The following is a 20449-nucleotide window of genomic DNA, read 5'->3' on the forward strand; positions in this document are numbered from 1 at the left end:
TTCTGCACAAAATGCTGGTGGAACACAGCAGGCCAGGCAACATGTAATGGGAGAAGCACTGTCGACTTTTCGGGCCGAGACCCTTCGTCACTGACAGTGCTTCTGACAGTGCCACCAGCATTTTGTGTGTGTTGTTTGAATTTCCAGCAGCTGCAGATTTCCTCCTGTTTGGTCATTCTGCTACAGGAGAGAGGACGTCATGCTGGAATGAGTGCAGGGGAGGTTTACGAGAATGGTGCCGGTACTCGAGGGACTGAGTTCTGGAGAGAGGTTGGACAGGTTGGGATTTCACACCTTGAAGTGCAGGAGATTGAGGTGACCTTATGCAGGCGTTCCAAACCATGAGGGTACAGAAATGGGGTATATGCGCAGTCCTTTTCCCCACCTTTGTGGAATCAACAATCAGAGAGCACTGGTTTAAGTTGAGAGAGGATTGATTTAATACGGATCCCAGAGGGAAATTATTAATCCACTCTCCCTTCCGGTTCATTGTTTAACTAACACGATGAGCGCACTCTCAGGTTGGAGGAGCAACACCTCATATTACATCCGGGTAGTTTACTCCTCAATGACATGAACATCGATATCTTTAACTTCTACCTCTACCTTTTTTTTTCATCAACCCACACGCCCGTCTCCTCCATCCTGTCTCCACTCTTCCCCACTGCGGATTGTCTCTCTCTCGTTCCGCTTTTACTTTTTCCCCCCATTATCCACTCTCCTATCCTATCAGATTCCTTTTTGTTCAACCCTTTGCATTTTCCACTTGCCAGCTCACAGCGTCTCACTTCATCTCCCTCCTCCCCCACCCACTCACCTTCACTTTTATCAGGCTTCACCTATCACCTACCAGCTTGGACACTTTCCACTCCCCGCACCATCTTATTCCGGCTTCTCCGCACTTCCAGTCCCGATGAAGGGTCTCGGCAGGAAATCTCTGTTTTGCTTTATCCCCCTCTATAGAAGCTACCGGACCTCCTAACTTCCTACAACATTTTGTGTCTGTTACTCTGCATCTCCAACATCTGCAGAATCTCATCGGGACAGAGTGCAGAAAGCAGAGACTACATCGGGTCTCACTAATGTCGAGGAGGCCACAACTGGAAAACTGGAAACAGTAGATGACCACAACAGTCCCGATGTTGAGAAGTTGCCTCATATAGAAGGACAGTTTGGGACCCTGACTCGTGATGAGGAGAGAGGTTATCGGCAGGTCTGGCACTTCATCCACTTGCAGTTGGCTTCCAGCCCCGACACCCCTCCTTATCGCTGTAAACCTCCCCCTTTTGTGGACAACACTGTCACTTGGTGGTAATTTGCCGCAATAACAGGACACACTGATTTGTGGACTCCATTGTCACCAGGTGGCGCTCTGCCGCAATAACGCTGAGAGACAGAAATGTGACGCTCAGCTGCTGAAATGTTTATTCAAGATTCAGGGTTGCTTAATTCCATTTTCAGCAGACACGTGTAAATGAGGTCGAAATAATTATTACTCCGGCTCCAGAGCAACACAACAACACAACAGTAACAACAGATTATATACCGTGCACGGATTGATTGTATGTTCATAAAGTGAACAAAAACGGGGTGGGTGAAGAAGGATACCTATGGTCCACACTGTCAGGGTGTTGTTTACCGGGAGACAAAGACTGCAGGGACGAAAGGTTTTCTGTTGGCTAATACACTGTGTGTGGACCCCGCTGGCAATTCTGGTGTTGTGACCCGAATCGAGACAAACACCACGCTGCCCACTCCACCAACAACACGGCACAGCCGGACACATAACAGGGGACTTTACATCTCACAACACTGGATTGAGTGATGAAACCCGTGATTAATGTTGTTGTCCCTCCGAAATCATAAGGAACGCCCAATAAGGTGCTTTTAAATGTGAGCGCACCACCACAGGTGACGTCACGACGACCCCCCCCCCCCCCCGCTCCTGACACCGTGATCTGCCCTCACGTGCGCGGTGTCGTCCACCCGTCGCAGAGGCGGACAAGCTGAGAGGGTGTTACCCCCACTCCAACCTCGAACTCCCCATCACAGCAGAGTAAATGTCCGCTTTCTGATTTATTTTAATTTCCCTCCGAGGGAAGTTGGGGCGTTTGTGAAGCGTCTCCTGCGGCCGGAGTCTGATGTATCGCCTCGAAGTAAGAGGAGACCGTTCGGCCCGTCGGTTTGATGCCGGTTCCGCGGGGAGGGAGAGGAGGGATTTTATTGATAGGAAAAAGATGGTGTGAGAGGGGCGGACAGGATGTTTGTCCCGGTGGAAATCTGTGGAACCGTCTGAGCACACGGTGGTGGCGAGCAGAGGGATTCACACATGGGGGCAAACACCGGCAAACTTTTGACATGCAAGTGGGGCCAATGATTCGGGAAACGTGACAATTATGCGTGTTTTGTTGAGATTGTACTTGGAATCCCACTCCCCATACTAACAGGGTTATATACACCAAAGAACGAACTGTCGGAGGAACTCAGTGGGTCGGGCAGCATCTGTGGAGAGAAATGAACCGTTAACATTTCAGGCTGAGACCTTCCTTCTGGACTGAGAGTGGACAGAAATAGTCAGAAAAAAGAGGTGAGGGGTACGGATTGGGCAAGAGATGTGGAGTGAGAGTTGGATATATGCGACGGAGGAGGTGGGAAGGTGGAAATAGTGACGGGGTGCAGGGTGAGTGGTTGAGGCAACACGGGGCAGAAGAAAATGGAAATTAATTCCACAGAGGATTAACAAAGAGGTTAGAGAATGTTTGTTATAGAGAGTGCAATGAAGATTCACCAGACTGATCCCTGGAGTGGTGGGGTCATCATATGAAGAAAGATCAAATGTGATAACCCTTTCATTTAGAGAATTGAGGACTGAGAGGTGAACATTGAAATGCACAACATCATTACCGATTGAACCAGGGATCCCAGTCTCTGCAAAAGGGAGTGGATGCCTAGATTATATTAAAAAAAAACTCATGTATTTTTTTTTAACGTTACCTGCTCTCCCAGTTTTACACTTACCCTGGTCCTTCACACACCCTTACACCTTAAGATTCAGCCCAGTAGCAACAGTCAGCAATTCATTCATTTTGGCTTTTACTAATGCCTCAGGGGTTGGCGTTTCCAGAAATTTATCAGTATCCATTGCTGCTGATTTCCACACACAAATAAATCAAAAGGGATTTCCCCAATCAAATCGATAATAAATCGATCAATAGACCCCAAATTTGGTCCTATCCCAGACGCAGGCCCCAAATTTGTTATGAACCTTAATGCTTTAGAAACGAGCCAGCAGCAATAGATTACACCTGGAGTCTGGTTTTGATGTTAAAACCACTATCTTTAATAGAATCTACTTAAAAAAAATGCAAATTAAACAAGATAAACAGAAGTTAACAGTGTTATGTGTATAGACGTGTGTAAATATAACTCCCAAACTATTGAGCTCAGGGGAAACAAAGCTTGGAGTCTTGAGATGGTAAAGTGCGAAAGTTCAGTTCATCCACAGAATAGATGATAAGAGATATTTGTAATCCAGGGTAAATATCAAGAGAAGGCAATTATGTCAAATTCCACAGGTTCCATGGTGGTAAAATGAGAGGACAGTTGCTGTATACTTTATCTGTCATCATTCCAAATCCACATATGAATTATTACCGAAAGTGACTTGTCACAAGGGGTATTGTCTTCAAATGAATTACCACACCACATCTAGGCAAGGGTTAAGACGTCAGTGGTCTTCACAGGATACCTCAAAACAGATCCACTGATATGGATCAAACAGGGTCACAACCACACATTCGAAGTATGGTGAATTGATAATTAACCTACCATTGTGGGCATAGGAAAGTTCTAAAGAGCGACCCTGTGGTGAACTACATATACCTGACAGGACACGTCCCGTTCCCCCCCCTTGCTGACTGCTCCTATGTCCTCCCACAGACCCCTGTATAAAGGAGATTGGAGGCACGGCTCCTTGATCTCTTGCTGTTCTGCTGCTGAGAGTGTTCAATTTTTCAGCTAATAAAAGCCCATATCTCGCCTCAGGTCTCCGAGAGTTATTGATGGCGCATCAGACCCTTGGCCGCTGGTTCCTGGATTTTGATCCTTCCGTTTTTCCTCCTTCTGACTCAGAGTGTCTGTGTCATCGGTTAAAACTAAACAAGCTGCGAGCGATGTAAATAAGCTGTAAGTCAGACTGATTCACCTTCTTAATCTCTGTCTCTCTCTTCAAATGACAGTCCACAGCAAATGAAACCTAGGGATTCATAACAATGGCCACTCCCCATTGTGAACTTGCTGATGTCTCTGCAGGGTGGAAGAGCGAGTGAATCTCTTCCCACATACTGAGCAGGGGAATGGCCTCTCCCCAGTGTGAACTCGCTGGTGATTCTGTAGGGTGGATGAATGAGTGAATCTCTTCCCACATTCTGAGCAAGTGAACGGCTTCTTCCCAGTGTGAATTCGATGATGACTCTGTAGGTCAGATGACCGAGTGAATCTCTTCCCACAGACTGAGCAGGTGAATGGCTTCTCCCCAGTGTGAACTCGCTGGTGTCTCTGTAGGGTGGATGAATGTGTGAATCTCTTTCCACAGACTGAGCAGGGGAATGGTCTCTCATCAGTATGAACTCGCTGATGACTCAGTAGTTGGGATGACTGTGCAAATCCCTTCCCACATTCTGAACAGGTGAACGGCTTCTCCCCAGTGTGAACTAGCTGATGACTCTGTAGGTTGGATGGATCAGTGAATCCCTTCCCACAGACTGAGCAGGTGAACGGCTTCTCCCTAGTGTGAACTCGCTGATGACTCAGTAGTTGGGATAACTGAGTAAATCCCTTCCCACATTCTGAACAGGTGAACGGCTTCTCCCCAGTGTGAACTCGCAGATGACTCTGTACTTGGGATGACTGAGTGAATCTCTTCCCACAGACTGAGCAGGTGAATGGCTTCTCCCCAGTGTGAACTCGCTGATGATTCTGTAGGGTGGATGAATGAGAGAATCTCTTCCCACAGACTGAGCAGGTGAACGGCCTCTCCCCAGTGTGAACTTGCTGATGACTCTGTAGGTTGGATGACCGAGTGAATCCTTTCCCACAGACTGAGCAGGTGAAAGGCTTCTGCCCAGTGTGAACGCGCTGGTGACTATGCAGGGTGGATGAAGCAGTAAATCCTTTCCCACATTCTGAGCAGGTGAACGGCTTCTCCCCAGTGTGAACTCGCTGATGTACCAGTAGGGTGGATGACTCACTGAATCCTTTCCCACATTCTGAGCAGGTAAATGGTTTCTCCCCAGTGTGAACTCTCTGGTGTCTCCGTAGGTTGGATAAATGAGTGAACCCTTTCCCACATTCTGAGCAGGTGAACGGCTTCTCTCCAGTGTGAACTCGCTGATGACTCTGTAGGGTGGATGAATCAGTGAATCCTTTCCCACACTCTGAGCAGGTGAACGGCTTCTCCCCAGTGTGAACTCGCTGGTGACTCTGCAGGTTGGATAACTCAGTGAATTCTTTCCCACACTCTGAGCAGATGAACGGCTTCTCCCCAGTGTGAACTCGCTGGTGACTCTGCAGGTTGGATAACTCAGTGAATTCTTTCCCACATTCTGAGCAGGTGAACGGCTTCTCCCCAGTGTGAACTCGATGATGTCTCTGTAGGTTGGATGGATCAGTGAATCTCTTCCCACAGACTGAGCAGGTGAAAGGCCTCTCCCCAGTGTGAACTCGCTCGTGACTCTGTAGGTGGGATAACCGAGTAAATCCCTTCCCACAGACAGAGCAGGTGAACGGCTTCTCCCCAGTGTGAACTCGCTGATGTACCAGTAGGGTGGATGACTCAGTGAATCTCTTCCCACAGACTGAGCAGATGTATGGCTTCTCCCCAGTATGAACTCGCTGGTGTTTCCATAGGGTGGAAGAGTGAGTGAATCTCTTATCACAGACTGAGCAGGTGAACGGCCGCTCCCTGGTGTGAACTCGCTGGTGAGCCATTAGGTCAAATGACTGAGTGAATCCTTTCCCAGAAATTCAGCAGATGACCAGCCTCTGCCCAGTGTGGTGTGAACTGACTGGTGTGTCCACAGATGGGAAGACCAACTGAATCCTTTCTCACACACAGAACAGATGAATGGCCTTGCCCAGTGTGAACTTGTACCTTCCAATTGAGATAACTGAGTGAATCCATTCCCACTTTCTGAGCAAGTGAATGGCCTTTTTCCTGTGTAAAATGACGGGCTTGCCAGTTGGTCAAATGACCAAGTTAATCCCTCCCCACAGTGTGAGTAGGAAGGATGGTCGATTGAATCCCTTGCTCCACTTATTAAATATCTAGACAGAGTCAACAAAACTGGTGTGCCATGTTTGAGCTTCCTGGAGACAAATTTCTTCTCATTTTTAACCTGTAAAAAGATATACAGAATCCATCAATGGGTTTAGGACAACATTACAGATGAGATTACTTGAGTTGCCAAGCTTTGATCTGGTATCACACTGTTACAGTGAGGTTAATCCCAAGTTAGACAGATAAATACTGGCAGACCACAGTATGTGCGCTTGCAATACTGTGCGTCAGACAGAGTGGTCAGCAACACTGGGGCTCCACAGGGGACTGTCCTGTCTCCCTTTGTCTTCATCAACTATACCTCAGACTTCAACTACACCACAGAGTCTTGCCATCTTCAGAAGTTTTCTGATGACTCTACCATCGTTGGATGCATCAGCAAGGGAGATGAGGCTGAGTACAGGGCTACAGTGGGAAAACTGTCACATGGTGTGAGCAGAATCATCTGCAGCTTAATGTGAAAAAGACTAAGGAGCTGGTGGTGGACCTGAGGGGGGTTAAGGCACCAGATACCCCTGTTTCCATCCAAAGGGTCACTGTGAACATGGTGGAGGATTACAAGTACCTGGGGATACGAATTGACAATAAACTGGACTGGTCAAAGAACTCTGAGGCTGTCTACAAGAATGGTCAAAGCCGTCTCTATTTCCTGAGGAGACTGAGGTCCTTTAACATCTGCCAGATGATGCTGAGGATGTTCTACGAGTCTACGGTGGCCAGTGCTATCATGTTTGCTGTTGTGTGCTGGGGCAGTAGACTGAGGGAAGCAGACAGCAACAGAATCAACAAACTCACTCGTAAGGCCAGTGATGTTGTGGGGGTGGAACTCGACTCTCTGACGGTGGTGTCTGAAAAGATGATGCTGTCCAAGTTGCATGCCATCTTGGAAAATGTCTCCCATCCATTCTATAATGTACTGGTTAGGCACAGGAGTACATTCAGACAGAGACTCATTCCACTGAGATGCAACACTGAGTGTCACAGGAAGTCATTCCAGCCTGTGGCCGTCATACTTTACAACTCCTCCTTCAGAATGTCAGACACTCTGAGCCAATAGGCTGGTCCTGGACTTATTTCCACTTTGCATAACTTATTATCATTTAATTATTTTTGGTTTTATTTTGCTATATTTCTACTCTATTCTTGGTTGGTGCAACTGTAACAAAATCCAAATTCCCTCGGGATCAATAAAGTATGTCTGTCTGTCTGAAATCTTCTTCTGACTGGGCAGAGTGCTGGTATCTGGAATGACCATCAATTCTCTGATGTTCTTCCTGTCTCTATAAGAATGGGGCATTTTTGCCATCTCCAGTTTATACCCTGGCTCAGTTTGACTCTCTCCATTGGTATTACTCCCCGTTTCTGCTGAGCTGCATGGGTGCCTGGCCCCACAGTAACTGAAACAGTCTCACACAAATAGTCTCTTGACGTGCAGCTGGGATTTTCTTTTATGTATTATTAACTTAATGTGCCACAGTTTTAACGCCATATAAAAATTCCTGCTGAAATGACTGGTTGGTCCGCACAGCTGTTAAAAGGACTTAGGGTGAATTTTTGTATTATTTCAGGTTGTTGTCACAGTCATAGCAAATTTCAACACAGAAACAGGCCCTTTGGGCCATCTAGTTTGTGCTGAACTATTTAAACTGCCCACTCCCAATCCAGGTACCTACACGAACCTCTTAAATGTTAAAATCAAGCTCGCATGCACCACTTGTGCTAGCTGCTCATTCCACATCCGGAAGACCGTCTGTGTGAAGAAATTCCCCTCATGCTTCCCTTAACGTTTCATGTTTCACCCTTAACCCATGGCCTCTTGTTGTCTCAGTGGAGAAAGCCAGCTTGCATTTACGCTATCTATGCCCCTCTACCACAATCAAATCTCCCCTCAATCTTCTACATTCCAGAGAATAAAGTCCTGACCTGTTCAATCTTTCCTTATAATCCAAGCCCTCCAGACCTGGCAACATCCTTGTGAAATTTCTCTGAACTCTCTGAAACTCTTTTACATCTTTCCTGTAGGTAGGCGACCAAAACTGCACACAATAATCCAAATTAGGCCTCACCAATGTCTTCTACAAGTCAACATAACATCCATCTATTGTCAGTATTTGGTTCATCAAAGCCAATGGGCTGAAATCTTTTTTTCCGTCTCTATCTAACCGTGATAACACTTTCAGTGAATTAAGGACTTGTATTCCCAGGTCCCTTTCTTCTACAACACTCCTCTGTGCCCGACCAGTCACTCTGAAAGACCTCCCTTGGTAGGTCAGACCAAAGTTCAACAACTCACACTTGTCTGCATTAAATTCCATTTTCCATTTCTCAATCCATTTTCCCAGTGGGTCCAGATAACACTGCAAGCCATGATAGTCCTCCTCGCTGACCACTACACCACCAATCTTCATTTCATCTACAGATCTGCTAATACAGTTAAACACACTATCCTCTAGAATACTGATATAGATGACAAACAGCAACAGATCCAGCACTGATCCCTGTGGCACACCACTAATCAGAGGCCTCCAGTCAGAGAGGCAACCATCTGCTACCACACTCTGGCTTCTGCCAAAGTCAGTGTCTCATCCAATTTACTATCTCATCTTGAATGCTGATTGACTGAACCTTCTTGACCAACCTCCCATATGAGACTTTGTCAAGTGTCTTGCTAAAGTCCATGTAGACAACATCCACTGCCTTGCCTTCATCCACTTCCCTGATAACTTCCTCGAGAGACTCTATAAGATTAGTTAGAAATGACCTGCCATGCACATAGCCATGCTGTCTATCCTTAATCAGTCCACATCTATCCAAATACTTGTCCGGGTCCAGCACATAACGTCACTACTGATGTCAAGCTCATCAATGTACAATTTCCTAGTTTATTTTTAGAGCCTTTCTCAAACAGTGTCCTCCAATCCTCCAATACCTCACCTGCCACTGAGGATTATTTAAATATCTTTGCTTGTGCCCTGACAGTTTCTGCACTTGTCCTCCGCAGAGTCCCAGAGTCCCAGATTTATCCACACTAATTTGCCTTAAGAAGTTGTTGCTGCTTTGCCTCACTTCTATAGACTCTGTGTCCATCTCCAGTGTAAATACGGATGCAAAAATAATCTCCCCCATCTACTTTGTCTCCTCATATGGATTACCATTCTGATGCAGAGGATTAATTTTTTCCCTTGCAATCTATTTGCTCTAAACATATCTGCAGAATCCCTGAGGATTCTCCTTCACCTTCGCTGCCCAGGTAAGCTCATGCCTCCTTTTATTTTTTTTTTCATATGTGTTCACTTGAATTTCCTGTATTTCATAAGTACCCCATTTGTTCCTATCTGCCTGTACCTGGTATGCACCTCCTTTTTATTGATCTGGGAGAGGAAAGCCAAAGGGGTGATAGATCTGCATGGAGGGAGGTGGGGGTAAGGGGGGCTAAACTAAACTTGCAGGGGGAATGGGAGCCTGAATAATAGAACAGATAGTGGAGGGGTGATGGAGACAGTTGGTGTTCAGTCCTCCGACAAAGTCAGGAATGAAAAAGTTGAGCATGGTGCAGTGAATATGCTGAGCCCTGTATATTTCAATACAAGGAGCAGCGTAGGAAAGGTGGATGTGTTCAGGGCTTGAATTAAGATACTAGGATCTGGCAACTGTGGACTGGGACAGGCTGCTTTATGGCAAAGGTGTGTTTGGTAAATGGGAGTCCTTCAAAGCCAAATTTTTAAAGTACAAAGGGGGAATTTGCTTCTCAGAATAAAAAGTGAAGATAAAAAACTGTAGGGAACCTTGGATTTCAAGGGATATTGAGACCCTGGTGAAGCATAAAATGAAGTTGTATAACAGGGATAGGCAGGATAAGAAATGCAAGAGAACACATAAGAAATAAATCCAGATGGCATGAGATTGTCCTGCAGAAATGATGAATGATAATCCACAGGGATTCTCCAGATAGATCAAGAGCAAAAGGATTGTAAGGCACAAAGCTGGTCCTCTGGAAGACCGGAATGGTGATCCACTTGTGGAACGAAAGCAAATGGGGGAGATCTTAAATAATTTTTCATCTATGTTTACTCAGGAGATGGAGAAAGGCTCTATGGGAGTGTGGAAAACTGGCATTAAAATCATGGACCCTGCACAGATTAAAGAAAAAAAGTGATTTCGCTGTTCAACCTAGAACATAGAAATCTACAGCATGTTCTGGAGTATTGTGTGCAGTTTTGGTCTCCAAATTTGCGGAAGGATATTCTTGCTATTGAGGGAGTGCAGCGCAGGTTCACAAGATTAATCCCTGGAATGGTGGGACTGTCATATGTTGACAGATTGGAGCCACTGGGCTTGTATACACTTGAATTTTGAAGGATGAGAGTGGATCTGATTGAAACTTATAAGATTATTAAGGGATTGGACACACTGGAGGCAGTAAGAAAGTTCCCGCTGATGGGTGAGTCCAGAACTTGAGGCCACAGTTTAAGAATAAGGGGTAGGCCATTTAGAACAGAGATGCCTAAACTTTTTCACCCAGAGAGTGGTGGATATGTGGAATGCTCTGCCCCAGAAGGCAGTGGAGGCCAAGTCTCTGAATGCATTTAAGAGAGAGTTAGATAGACATCTTATAGTGGGGTGAAGGGATATGGAGAGAGGGCAGGAATGGGTTACTGAAAGTGTATGATCAGCCATGATCACAGTGAATGGCAGTGCTGGCTAGCAGGTCTGAAAGGCCTACTCCTGCACCTACTATCTATTGTCTATTGTTCCAGGCCATTCAGCCCACAATGTTGTGCCAACCATGTAACTTACTCTAGAAACTGCGAAGAATTTCCGAAGTGCATAGACTTCTATTTTTCCAAGCACCATATTCCTATCTAAGAGGCTGTTAAAAGACCCTATTGTATCTGCATTGACCACCGCTGCTGGCAGTGCATTACACAGACCCACCACTTTCTGTGCAAAAAAAAATAACCCTGACATCCCTTCGGTATCTATTTTCAAGTACCTTAAAACTATGCCCCCTCATGTTAGCCATTTCAACCCTGAGAATAAACCTCTGGCTATCCACACGATCAATGCCCCTCATCATCTTATACACCTAAAAAATGCACTAAACAGAGACAAGGAAATTATACATTGCATTGAGGAATTGTTCAAAGTATCGAAGTTAGTTTTTTTTTACACAGAGATTGGTGAGCAGCCCTGGTGGACGCAGAAGCGAAAGGGTCTTTTAAGGGACTCCTGGATGGATACCTGGAGCTTAGAAAATTAGAGGGCCTTGGCGAAGGTAAGGATATGTTTGGGACAGCTTTGTGGGCCAAAAGGCCTGTATTGTGCTGTAGGTTTTCTATGTTCCTGTGTAGAAAAAATATAAGGGCATAGAACAAGTAAATTCAAGCAGGCTTTTTCAACTGATGTTAAGTGTGATGACAACCAGAAGTGATGGGTTAAGTGGGGAGGTGAAATTTATGGGGAATATGTGTAAAACCTCTTCATTGAATTGGCCGTGAGAGTGTGGAAAAGAAGCCAGCACGAGTGGTGAACATGAGCTCAATTTTACCACTTAAGAAAAGTTTGGATGGGAGCCTGGATGGTAGGGGTATGGAGGCCGATGGTTCCAGTGCAGGTAGTTGCATTAGAAAGCTTTAATGTTCTTTTGGCATTGACAAAATGGGCTAAATAGCCTGTTCCTGTACTGAACTTCTCCACATTTCTATAACAGAGAAGCTGGCCAAACTTGTTTGGAAGGGAAAAGGTAGGATTGACAATGGAGCAGCAATGGCTGGAGTTTCCGGGAGCAATTCGGGAACTGAGTGATCGATACATCCCAAAGAAGTGGAAGCATTGAAACGGCAGGAGGACACAACCGTGGCTGGAATAAGAAGACAAAGCCAACAGAAACACCTAAGAGAGGGCAAACAAAAGAGCAAAAACTATTAGGAAGCTTTAGAAACAAAGTTTCTAAAACAAAAAGTCAGATGAGCTCAGGGCGTGGCATTATGATACTGTAGCCATTAATGATTCTTGGTAGCACCCAGCAGTCTGAGACATTTAGAGGAACAAAATACCCGGGACCTCAATATCTCTTGAAAACCACGGTTCCCTGCACCAGTTACCTTACAACTTTTATTTTGGCAGGCATATACAAACTCTATACCGTCACTTCTGAAGAACTCCCACTTGCAAGTACTGCTTTTCGTGAAAAAAAAACAGTCCCAATCCACACTTGTTAGATCTTTCTGATACCATCAGAATTGACCTTCCTCCAATTTAGAATATCAACTCATCATCCAGCCCGCTTTTTTTTTTCCATATTTACTTGGACTCTTATGTTGTTACGATCGCTAGATATGAAGTGTTTACATACACTAATTTCAGTCACTAACAATGGATCATTTCCTAACAGCTTATTGCACACTTCTACATCGGGAATTCTACATCCTGATTAAGGGCACATTTGACAAACTCTACCCCATTTGGTCCTTAAATATATAAAAAGTTAAAATCGCTTACTATATCAACCTTTGTTTTTTAGCATAGACTGCAATCTCTGCAAAGTTTGCTCCTCTAAATCTCTCAGAGTATTTGGTGCAACCAAGTCCCAATAATGGCTACAATATCACAATTCCCTGTCCTGAGCTCATCGGGCGTTCCTACGATGCTTCTTGCATTGTGATATACACAGCTCAGCACATTCATCGCACCATGCTCAACCATTTGTCTGCTGACTCTATCTGAGTTCTGAACAACGTCTGTCTGGGTGTCAAGAAAGCAACCTCTCCCTCAATGTCACAAAAGCAAGGGAACTGGTTGTGGACTACAAAAGGAATGGAGACAGGCTAACCCCTATTGATATCAATGGATCTGGGGTTGAGAACATATGGACATTTGACTTTCCTCTGCCAGGTAATCCCCCCAACAGTTTACAAAGTGGTCTACCTGTTGTTGTATGAGATGACCCCAAGAGTACTCTCACCCAGTTTACTGTGTCCTGCACCTTGGGTGTAACTCACCTCTCTTGATGTTATAACTATCACCCCCTCCAACTCCTAGATGATCCAGAATTCATCCATTTCCAGCTCCAGCTCCTTAAAGTGCAGGGTTACAAGCTGCAGCTGGATGCACGTCTTGTAGGTGAGGGTATCAGGGACACTGTAGGTCTCCACGCCTTCCCACCAATGTCCCGTCTAATTTGTAATGACCGGTGTGCTGAAACACCTTGTGCTGTGCAATTTTTACCCACTGAAAACAAGACGTGCACACTGAATTTTAAATAGGGTGGTATTTCATTTAACAGCTAACAAATCACTGTTGATAAAAACTTTGATCTCCTCTGGGTTTGATCGAGTTCATCTGCACTCTCACACAAACTATGTAACAGGCCTGTTGTGGGTTATGAAGGATTTTCTCACTAGAACTTTTGCAAACCGTCCACATGTGATTTGCTTGCTAAATGATACTTTCAAAGGTCAGATTTCCAAATATCACTCCCCACTTGCAAATTCTCCAGCAAATTTTGCATCGCCACAATACTGCAACACCAGTTTCCGTATTGTACATAAGTATTTCCCCTGAACCCTCCCGCAAGTGACAGATGGTGGTGAACTCAGTGATGGCAATGCCAATGAATATGAAGGGAAGGGCAGTAGTCTGCCTTATTGGAGTCTGGCACATTTGTGATGTGAAATCCGCTTTTTCCCCAGGACAAAGTTGTTTGATATCATTACGTACGCAGGGAGAATGGGACAAAACATGTTCTCACCGGTAGGAAAGGGCAGAACGAGAGGAGGTAGCTCAAGCAACACACACAAAATGCTGGAGGAGCTCAGCAGGCCAGGCAGCATCTATGGAAAAGAGTACTAATGCTGAGTTCCTCCGGCATTTTGTGTGTGTTGCTTGGATTTCCAGCATCTGCAGATTTTCTCTTGTTTGTAATCGGAGATAGAACAAAGGTGATTTTCTCAACTGGAGATGTAAAAGATTTTGTTCCCTTTCTCCGAGTTCCCAATCCTTGCATTTAGATAGCTGGAGCTCAGCTCTGTCTGAGAGATCCATCGGTTCCCATTCCCTCAGCGGCCGGAAGCTCCCCGGGGCCCGTGTACGGATCGTGGGGCTGAGAGAGAGGGAAGAGAGCAGGACTGTCCCAGGATTGCGGACTATGATGTCCGGAGTTCACAGCAAATGTCCCTCAGTCGGTGTTTAAGATAGCAGCCCGGAAAATCATTCTTACCTTTACCGATCCGGAGCGCCTTTGTGTACGGCGCGCATGCGTGCTATTCGGTGACGTCATCAATCTTGATGCCTGCGCATTTGATCGTTGCTTCAGAGGCAGCGAAATTTTAAACCCAGGGTTGTATGGGTAATCGCGGTGCCATTAAACATTCCTGCTAGTACCGGTTTCATGTCCACACCGCAGGGTTTTTTCTGTGTAGAAAACTCAGTAACTGTTTTAACGGAGAAAGCAGCTCCCAAAAACAATATACTCAATATCAACAGGCATTCCATTTACCTAAAGCCTCTCGGACAACCCTCTTTCAAAGGCAGATATAAAACACAAGAGATTCTGCAGTTGCTAGAAACACACACACACACACACACACACACACACACACACAAAATGCTGGAGGAACTGTGCAGTTCAGGTAGCAACTAAGCAGAGAAGTACACAGTCTAGGCATGCTGAAGGGGCTCGGACTAAACGTTTTCTATTTATTCCTCTCTACATTTGCTGCCGGATCTGTTGATTTCCTCCAGTATTTTGCAGAAATTAACCAGTTTTTTTTTTCAATCAATCAGTTTCCAAATGTGTCTGATCTTTCATTTGTAGCCACATCCTGCAGGTTCGGTTTGTCTTCTTCCTCCTCCTTGTAAACTCCAGGCCCCATCTCTTTCTGGAGCCCCAAATCCCTGACTGGCAACTTGGTTTCTGACTCTGCTCCATTCACTCGCTAGTCTGCTGTCAGACTTCAGAGGTCCATTGTAACAACCCAGCAGTTCGAAGCAAAGACCTTTGAAAATTGTGAGAATGACTGAAAACATTGAAAAGAGCGGGGAAGAAGGAGTTTAACCAACTTCGTCCGGAGCCCTGAACAACGTCACAACCACAGTGAGCTCATCGTCTTGTTCAGCCCGGAGAAAATCATGCAGGAAATTCATGCAGGTGTATAAGATGATGAGAGGCATTGGTCGTGTGGATAGTCAGAGGCTTTTTCCCAGGGCAGAAACGGCTAACACGAGGGGGAATAGGTTTAAGCTGCTTGGAAGTAGGTACAGGGGAGATGTCAGAGCTAAGATTTTTAAACAACAGTGGTGATTGTGCATGAAATGCACTGCCAGCGACGGTGGTAGAGTCGGATAAAATAGGATCTTTTAAGAGACTCTTAAATAGGTACATGGAGCTTAGAAAAATAGAGGGCTATGCGGTAGGGCAATTCTAAGCAGTTTAGAGACTAATTTACATGGTCGGCACAACATTGTGGGCCAAAAGGACTGTAATGTGTTGTAGATTTCTGTGATTCTATGGAATTCAAGGGGAATTTCCTATCCCACGGAGTGGCGACTAGTTGTCATCTCAGGGAGAGCGAGAGGGGAACGGCAGGGATAGATTTTCATAAACTGATACGGAACAGAAACATGGGCTGAAACCAGATGGGCCGAGTGCCCTTTCTAGTGTACATAGTGAGTGTAGTGGAGACTGTAAGTACCTGACACACGGGATTTGATACAGAACTGATTTATCTTTCACAGATCCACAATATTAAACACCAGTATAGTTTAACACTAACATCAGCAGAACAGACTCCTCCAATGCTCAGTGACCAGGGTTCAGTCCTGGGTGCGATGAGCAGCCGCAAGAACTGCAGAATCTGACAGTAACAATCCGTCATGAACCTCATGAACCATCAGTCACCGTGATGGTTAAACATTTAACACGGAGCTGATTTGAACTTTCTCCCTGATGTGAAGTTGCTGCTGTTACAGCAGCTGGGATGATTGAGTGAAACTCTTTGCTCACTCCGGACAGAAATGTGGCCTCCATTTATTGAGAACTCACCGGAGCATCACAAGGTGGGTTAACTGAATGAGTCTCTTCACACACACGGAGCAGGTGAACGTTCGCTTCCCAGAGCGAAGCTGTTGGTGTATCTGCGCTGTCCCAGTGAATCCCTTCCAAAATGAGAGCCAGTGAATGACGTCACACTGATACAACGTCATGGCGATGTATCCAATCAGATCACGGAGATGGACACGTGCTCGCGCTCTCCTTGCAGCTGGTGGGGCGCTGTCTTCTCCAGCATCTCCGTCTCCACTTTCAAGGATCGGCGGCATTCAAGCGCTGGTGACCTGATAGATACAGCGGAACTAACGTGATGTTGTGTTTGATATTCCTATCGACAAATCCTTTGAATTCTTTACACTGTTAAAAGTTTACAAAGAATGTCAGTGGATGAAAGACAACATTTCATTTTTCAAAATGATCCTGAGGCGAGCGGGGTAATTTAGTGAAGGTTTATAGTCTCTGTTATATAACTCAGCCACGACTTTTCTTTCATACTTAAAACGTTCACTTAATGCCCCGGGCAAATAATCTTCGACCAGCCTTATCTTATCTTCTTCATCATACCTAACCGACGATATTGGCGAATTATGGTAACCTTTGTTTGGAAGCCATGAAAAGCAATGGTCACAGGTCGAGGTTTCTGTTGAGAAGAGGAGTTAAACACCGGGGCTCGGTGTACCCGGTCTATTCCAGGCGGAGTCTCCAAAACGTCAGAAAACAAACGAGCGAACAGCTTTGGAAAACATTCTGAAGGTCGATTGCCTTCGACCAACTCAGGAAGACCCACAATTCGTATATTGTTCCTCCTTGATCTGCAGTGGCGGGTTCCAATCTGCTAATTAAATTTGTTGACTACACTGCATTGATCGGCCGAATCCCAAATAACGAGGCAGCCTACAGAGAAGAAGTCATCACCCCGACACAGTGGGGTCAAGAAAACAACCTCTCCCTCACTGTGACAAAAACAAAGGAGCTGGTTGTGGATTACAGGAGGAATGGAGACAGGGATCAAATCCAACATTTCCCAGTCTGTTATTGACACAAAATACACATTTTAATATTGATCATGACACAATGTATTTTATATAACGTTATACATTTAGGTATTATAATTAGTAAAAAAAAATAAAGATCTCTACAAAGCGAATACATTTCCTTTAATGGTCTCCAGGAAACAACAATTTTCCTGATGGAATCCACTTACTTTTTCTTTAATCAGTCGTATTCATGCTGTGAAAATGATTTTACCTAGATTTTTATATGTTTTCCAAAATATATCTATCTTTTTAACTAAAAAAAATACGATCAAATTGACTCACTTATTTCTTCCCTTATTTGGAACAATAAATTAATAAGTATCATTTACAAAAATCTGTAAAAGATGGTGGACTTGCACTTCCTAATGTAAGAGTATTATTGGGCTGTGAACATTAGAGAATCCTGTTTTTGGTTATATTGTCTTGATAAGAACTAAAATCAATTGTGGGTTGATTTGGAATTAAAAGCAGTTAAACAATTTCATTTAACTTCAATATTAGGAGCTCCATTACTTTTACAGCTCTCTAAAATTCCAAATTTAAATCTTTACCCGGTTATTAAACAATCCCTACGGATTTGGGTTCAGTTTCGTGTTTTAAAAAAATTTAAACAATTTAAGATGACTAGTTTTTTACATCGAAACTTCTCATTTATACCTTCAACAACTGACCCCATTTTTCTCCTATGGAAAAATAAAGGGATCCTTTCTTTTACAGATTTATTTTGTGATGGCCGATTGATGATCTTTGAAGAGTTAATTAACAAATTTTCTCTCGCTCATACACATGTTTTTCAATATGTTCAGTTTTGACATTTTTTACAACATTATTTACCTAAGATTCCATGTTTACAAGAATCTGATTTGTTGGATACCATTTTGAAATTGAATCCCTTTGTGAAAGGTTCCATTGGCAGAATGTATCATTTATTTTTGTTACCAAACGAGAACCTATCACTAAAGAATAAACAAGATTGGGAGAGAAAACTTAATATGACCTTTGTTAATGAAGATTGGCTTCGAGTTTTTAAAAATGTAAATTCCTCTTCTGAATGTGCCAACCATTGTTTAATTCCATTTAAAATTGTTCACCGTTATTATTTAACAAAGGAGAGACGATCTAAAATATTTCCTAGTACAGACAAATGCTGAGATAGATGTAAAACTGAAGTAGCTACTTTGTCACGTATGTTCTGGTCAAGTTCTTCATTAAAATAGTTTTGGAAATCTTTTATTTCTACAAGTTCTAAAGCTCTGAAAATTAATTTACAACCTAATAGATTGACTGTTCTATTTGGAATAGCTCCACATCATATTCAGGGTATTTCATCTTCAGATCAACATGTAATTGCATTTGTTACTCTACTGACAAGAAGAGCTATTTTATTATGGAAAGATATTTCTTCCCCTACATTAATTGCATCGTTTTCTCAAGGAATATTATGTCTTAGTTTGGAAGAAATACAAGTAGAACTTTTGGTCCTCGATTCAATTTTGAGAGAAGATGGGGTTCTTTTGCCAAATATTATCATTTAATTTGAATTATGCTGTATGGTTTCCGTCCAATTTTATTTTTTTTATAAGTGTGGAATGACGGTTGATGATTCTTTTTTAAAAAAATTAGGTAATGGTCAAACGTATTGCTCCGGAGGGTTCATTCCTAATGGACTTTTCCCCTTTTTTTCTGGTTACTGGGTTTTTTTCCGCGTTAGATGGGACACTTTTTTCCCTTATTTTTCTATATATATATATTTTTTTTTCCATTTTTATATTTTACGATCAGTTTTTTTTTCAGCTTTATTAACTGTGTACATACTAATCTATTAACGTTTTGCATCATTATATAGCTGTAGAAGATTATACATCAATAAAAAAGATTCTAAAAATGAAAAATGAAACTGGCAAAACAATCACTAGACATATGGTGCAGAGTCACGTCGAGTTACATTGTGAGGTCGAGTCCATTTTATCATTCATTTAGCTTGTAACTGTAGACAGGAAACCGTCCTTGAGCCGGGCGTGTGGCGCTTTAAGGCTTTGTATCTCTTCCCCGATGGGAGAGCGGGTTTGCAGCAAGAATGTCCAGGTAATGTGAGGGTCTTTGAGTACATGGCCTGCTTTTCCGAGGCAGGGGAAGAGTAGGAAGAGTCCATGGAGGGGAGGCTTGTTTCCCTGATGTTCTCTGCTCTCCAAAGTTCTCTGCAGTTCCTTGCGGTCATGGGCAGAGCAGTAGCCATACGAAGGCGTGAAGTATCGACAAGAAGCTCAGAGACCTCGGCCTTCTCCCTGCCTTGTGTAGCTAGATCCTGGACTTCCTGTCAGATCGTCGGCAGGTGGTAAGAGTGGGCTCCCTCACCTCTGTCTCTCTGACCCTCAGCACACATACCCCACAGGGGTGTCTCTTTGCCCCCTACTTTACTCTCTGTACTCCCATGACGTGTCGCCACCCACAGCTCCAATCTGTTAATTAAATTTGCTGAATGCACTACACTGACTGGCCGAATCCCAAATAATAACGAAGCAGCCTACAGAGAAGACGTCATCACCCCGACACAGTGGTGTCAAGAAAACAACCTCTCCCTTATTGTGACAAAAAAAGAGGAGCTGGTTGTGGATTACAGGAGGAATGGAGACAGGGACCATATTCAACATTTCCAGACTGTTATTGACACAAAATGCACATTTTACTATTGATCATGATACAATGTATTTTATATATTGTTAATGATATAAAACATATTTAGAGATTGTTACTGACAGAGCATCGTATAATTTGTGTTCTGTGTGTTATGTGAATGTACTTGCCTGTGATGCTGCCACAAGTCAGTGTTCCTCTGTACCTGTACCTTCCCGTACTTGTGCACTTGGCAATAAATTCAACAGGACCTGAGAAATCTCAGTGAGATTTGATTAGTGATGATCATCTTGGCAGCTCGGTAGGTCGAATGTATGAGACAGTACACCGTTAAATGCAAAACCCTGAACAGTGTCGATGATCAGAGGGATCTTAGACTCCAAGTTCATTGCT

General features: G+C 44.0%; 2 protein-coding genes across 2 annotated transcripts in view; one reads left to right on the plus strand and one right to left on the minus strand.

The window, feature by feature from the left end:
• The window catches only part of LOC132389278 (zinc finger protein 850-like), a 54347-nt gene that overhangs the window by 16682 nt on the left and 17216 nt on the right, over positions 1–20449 (plus strand). The window lies entirely within an intron of this gene.
• On the minus strand, positions 1960–14699 carry LOC132389277 (gastrula zinc finger protein XlCGF26.1-like). Its single transcript, XM_059961773.1, has 2 exons — positions 14556–14699; positions 1960–6395 (listed from the first exon to the last, which is right to left on the minus strand). The coding sequence occupies exon 2, from the start codon at positions 5986–5988 to the stop codon at positions 4264–4266; it is 1725 nt and encodes a 574-aa protein (XP_059817756.1). The 5' UTR covers positions 5989–6395; positions 14556–14699; the 3' UTR covers positions 1960–4263.

Source organism: Hypanus sabinus, unplaced genomic scaffold (assembly GCF_030144855.1).
Source record: "Hypanus sabinus isolate sHypSab1 unplaced genomic scaffold, sHypSab1.hap1 scaffold_523, whole genome shotgun sequence".
Classification (NCBI taxonomy): domain Eukaryota; kingdom Metazoa; phylum Chordata; class Chondrichthyes; order Myliobatiformes; family Dasyatidae; genus Hypanus; species Hypanus sabinus.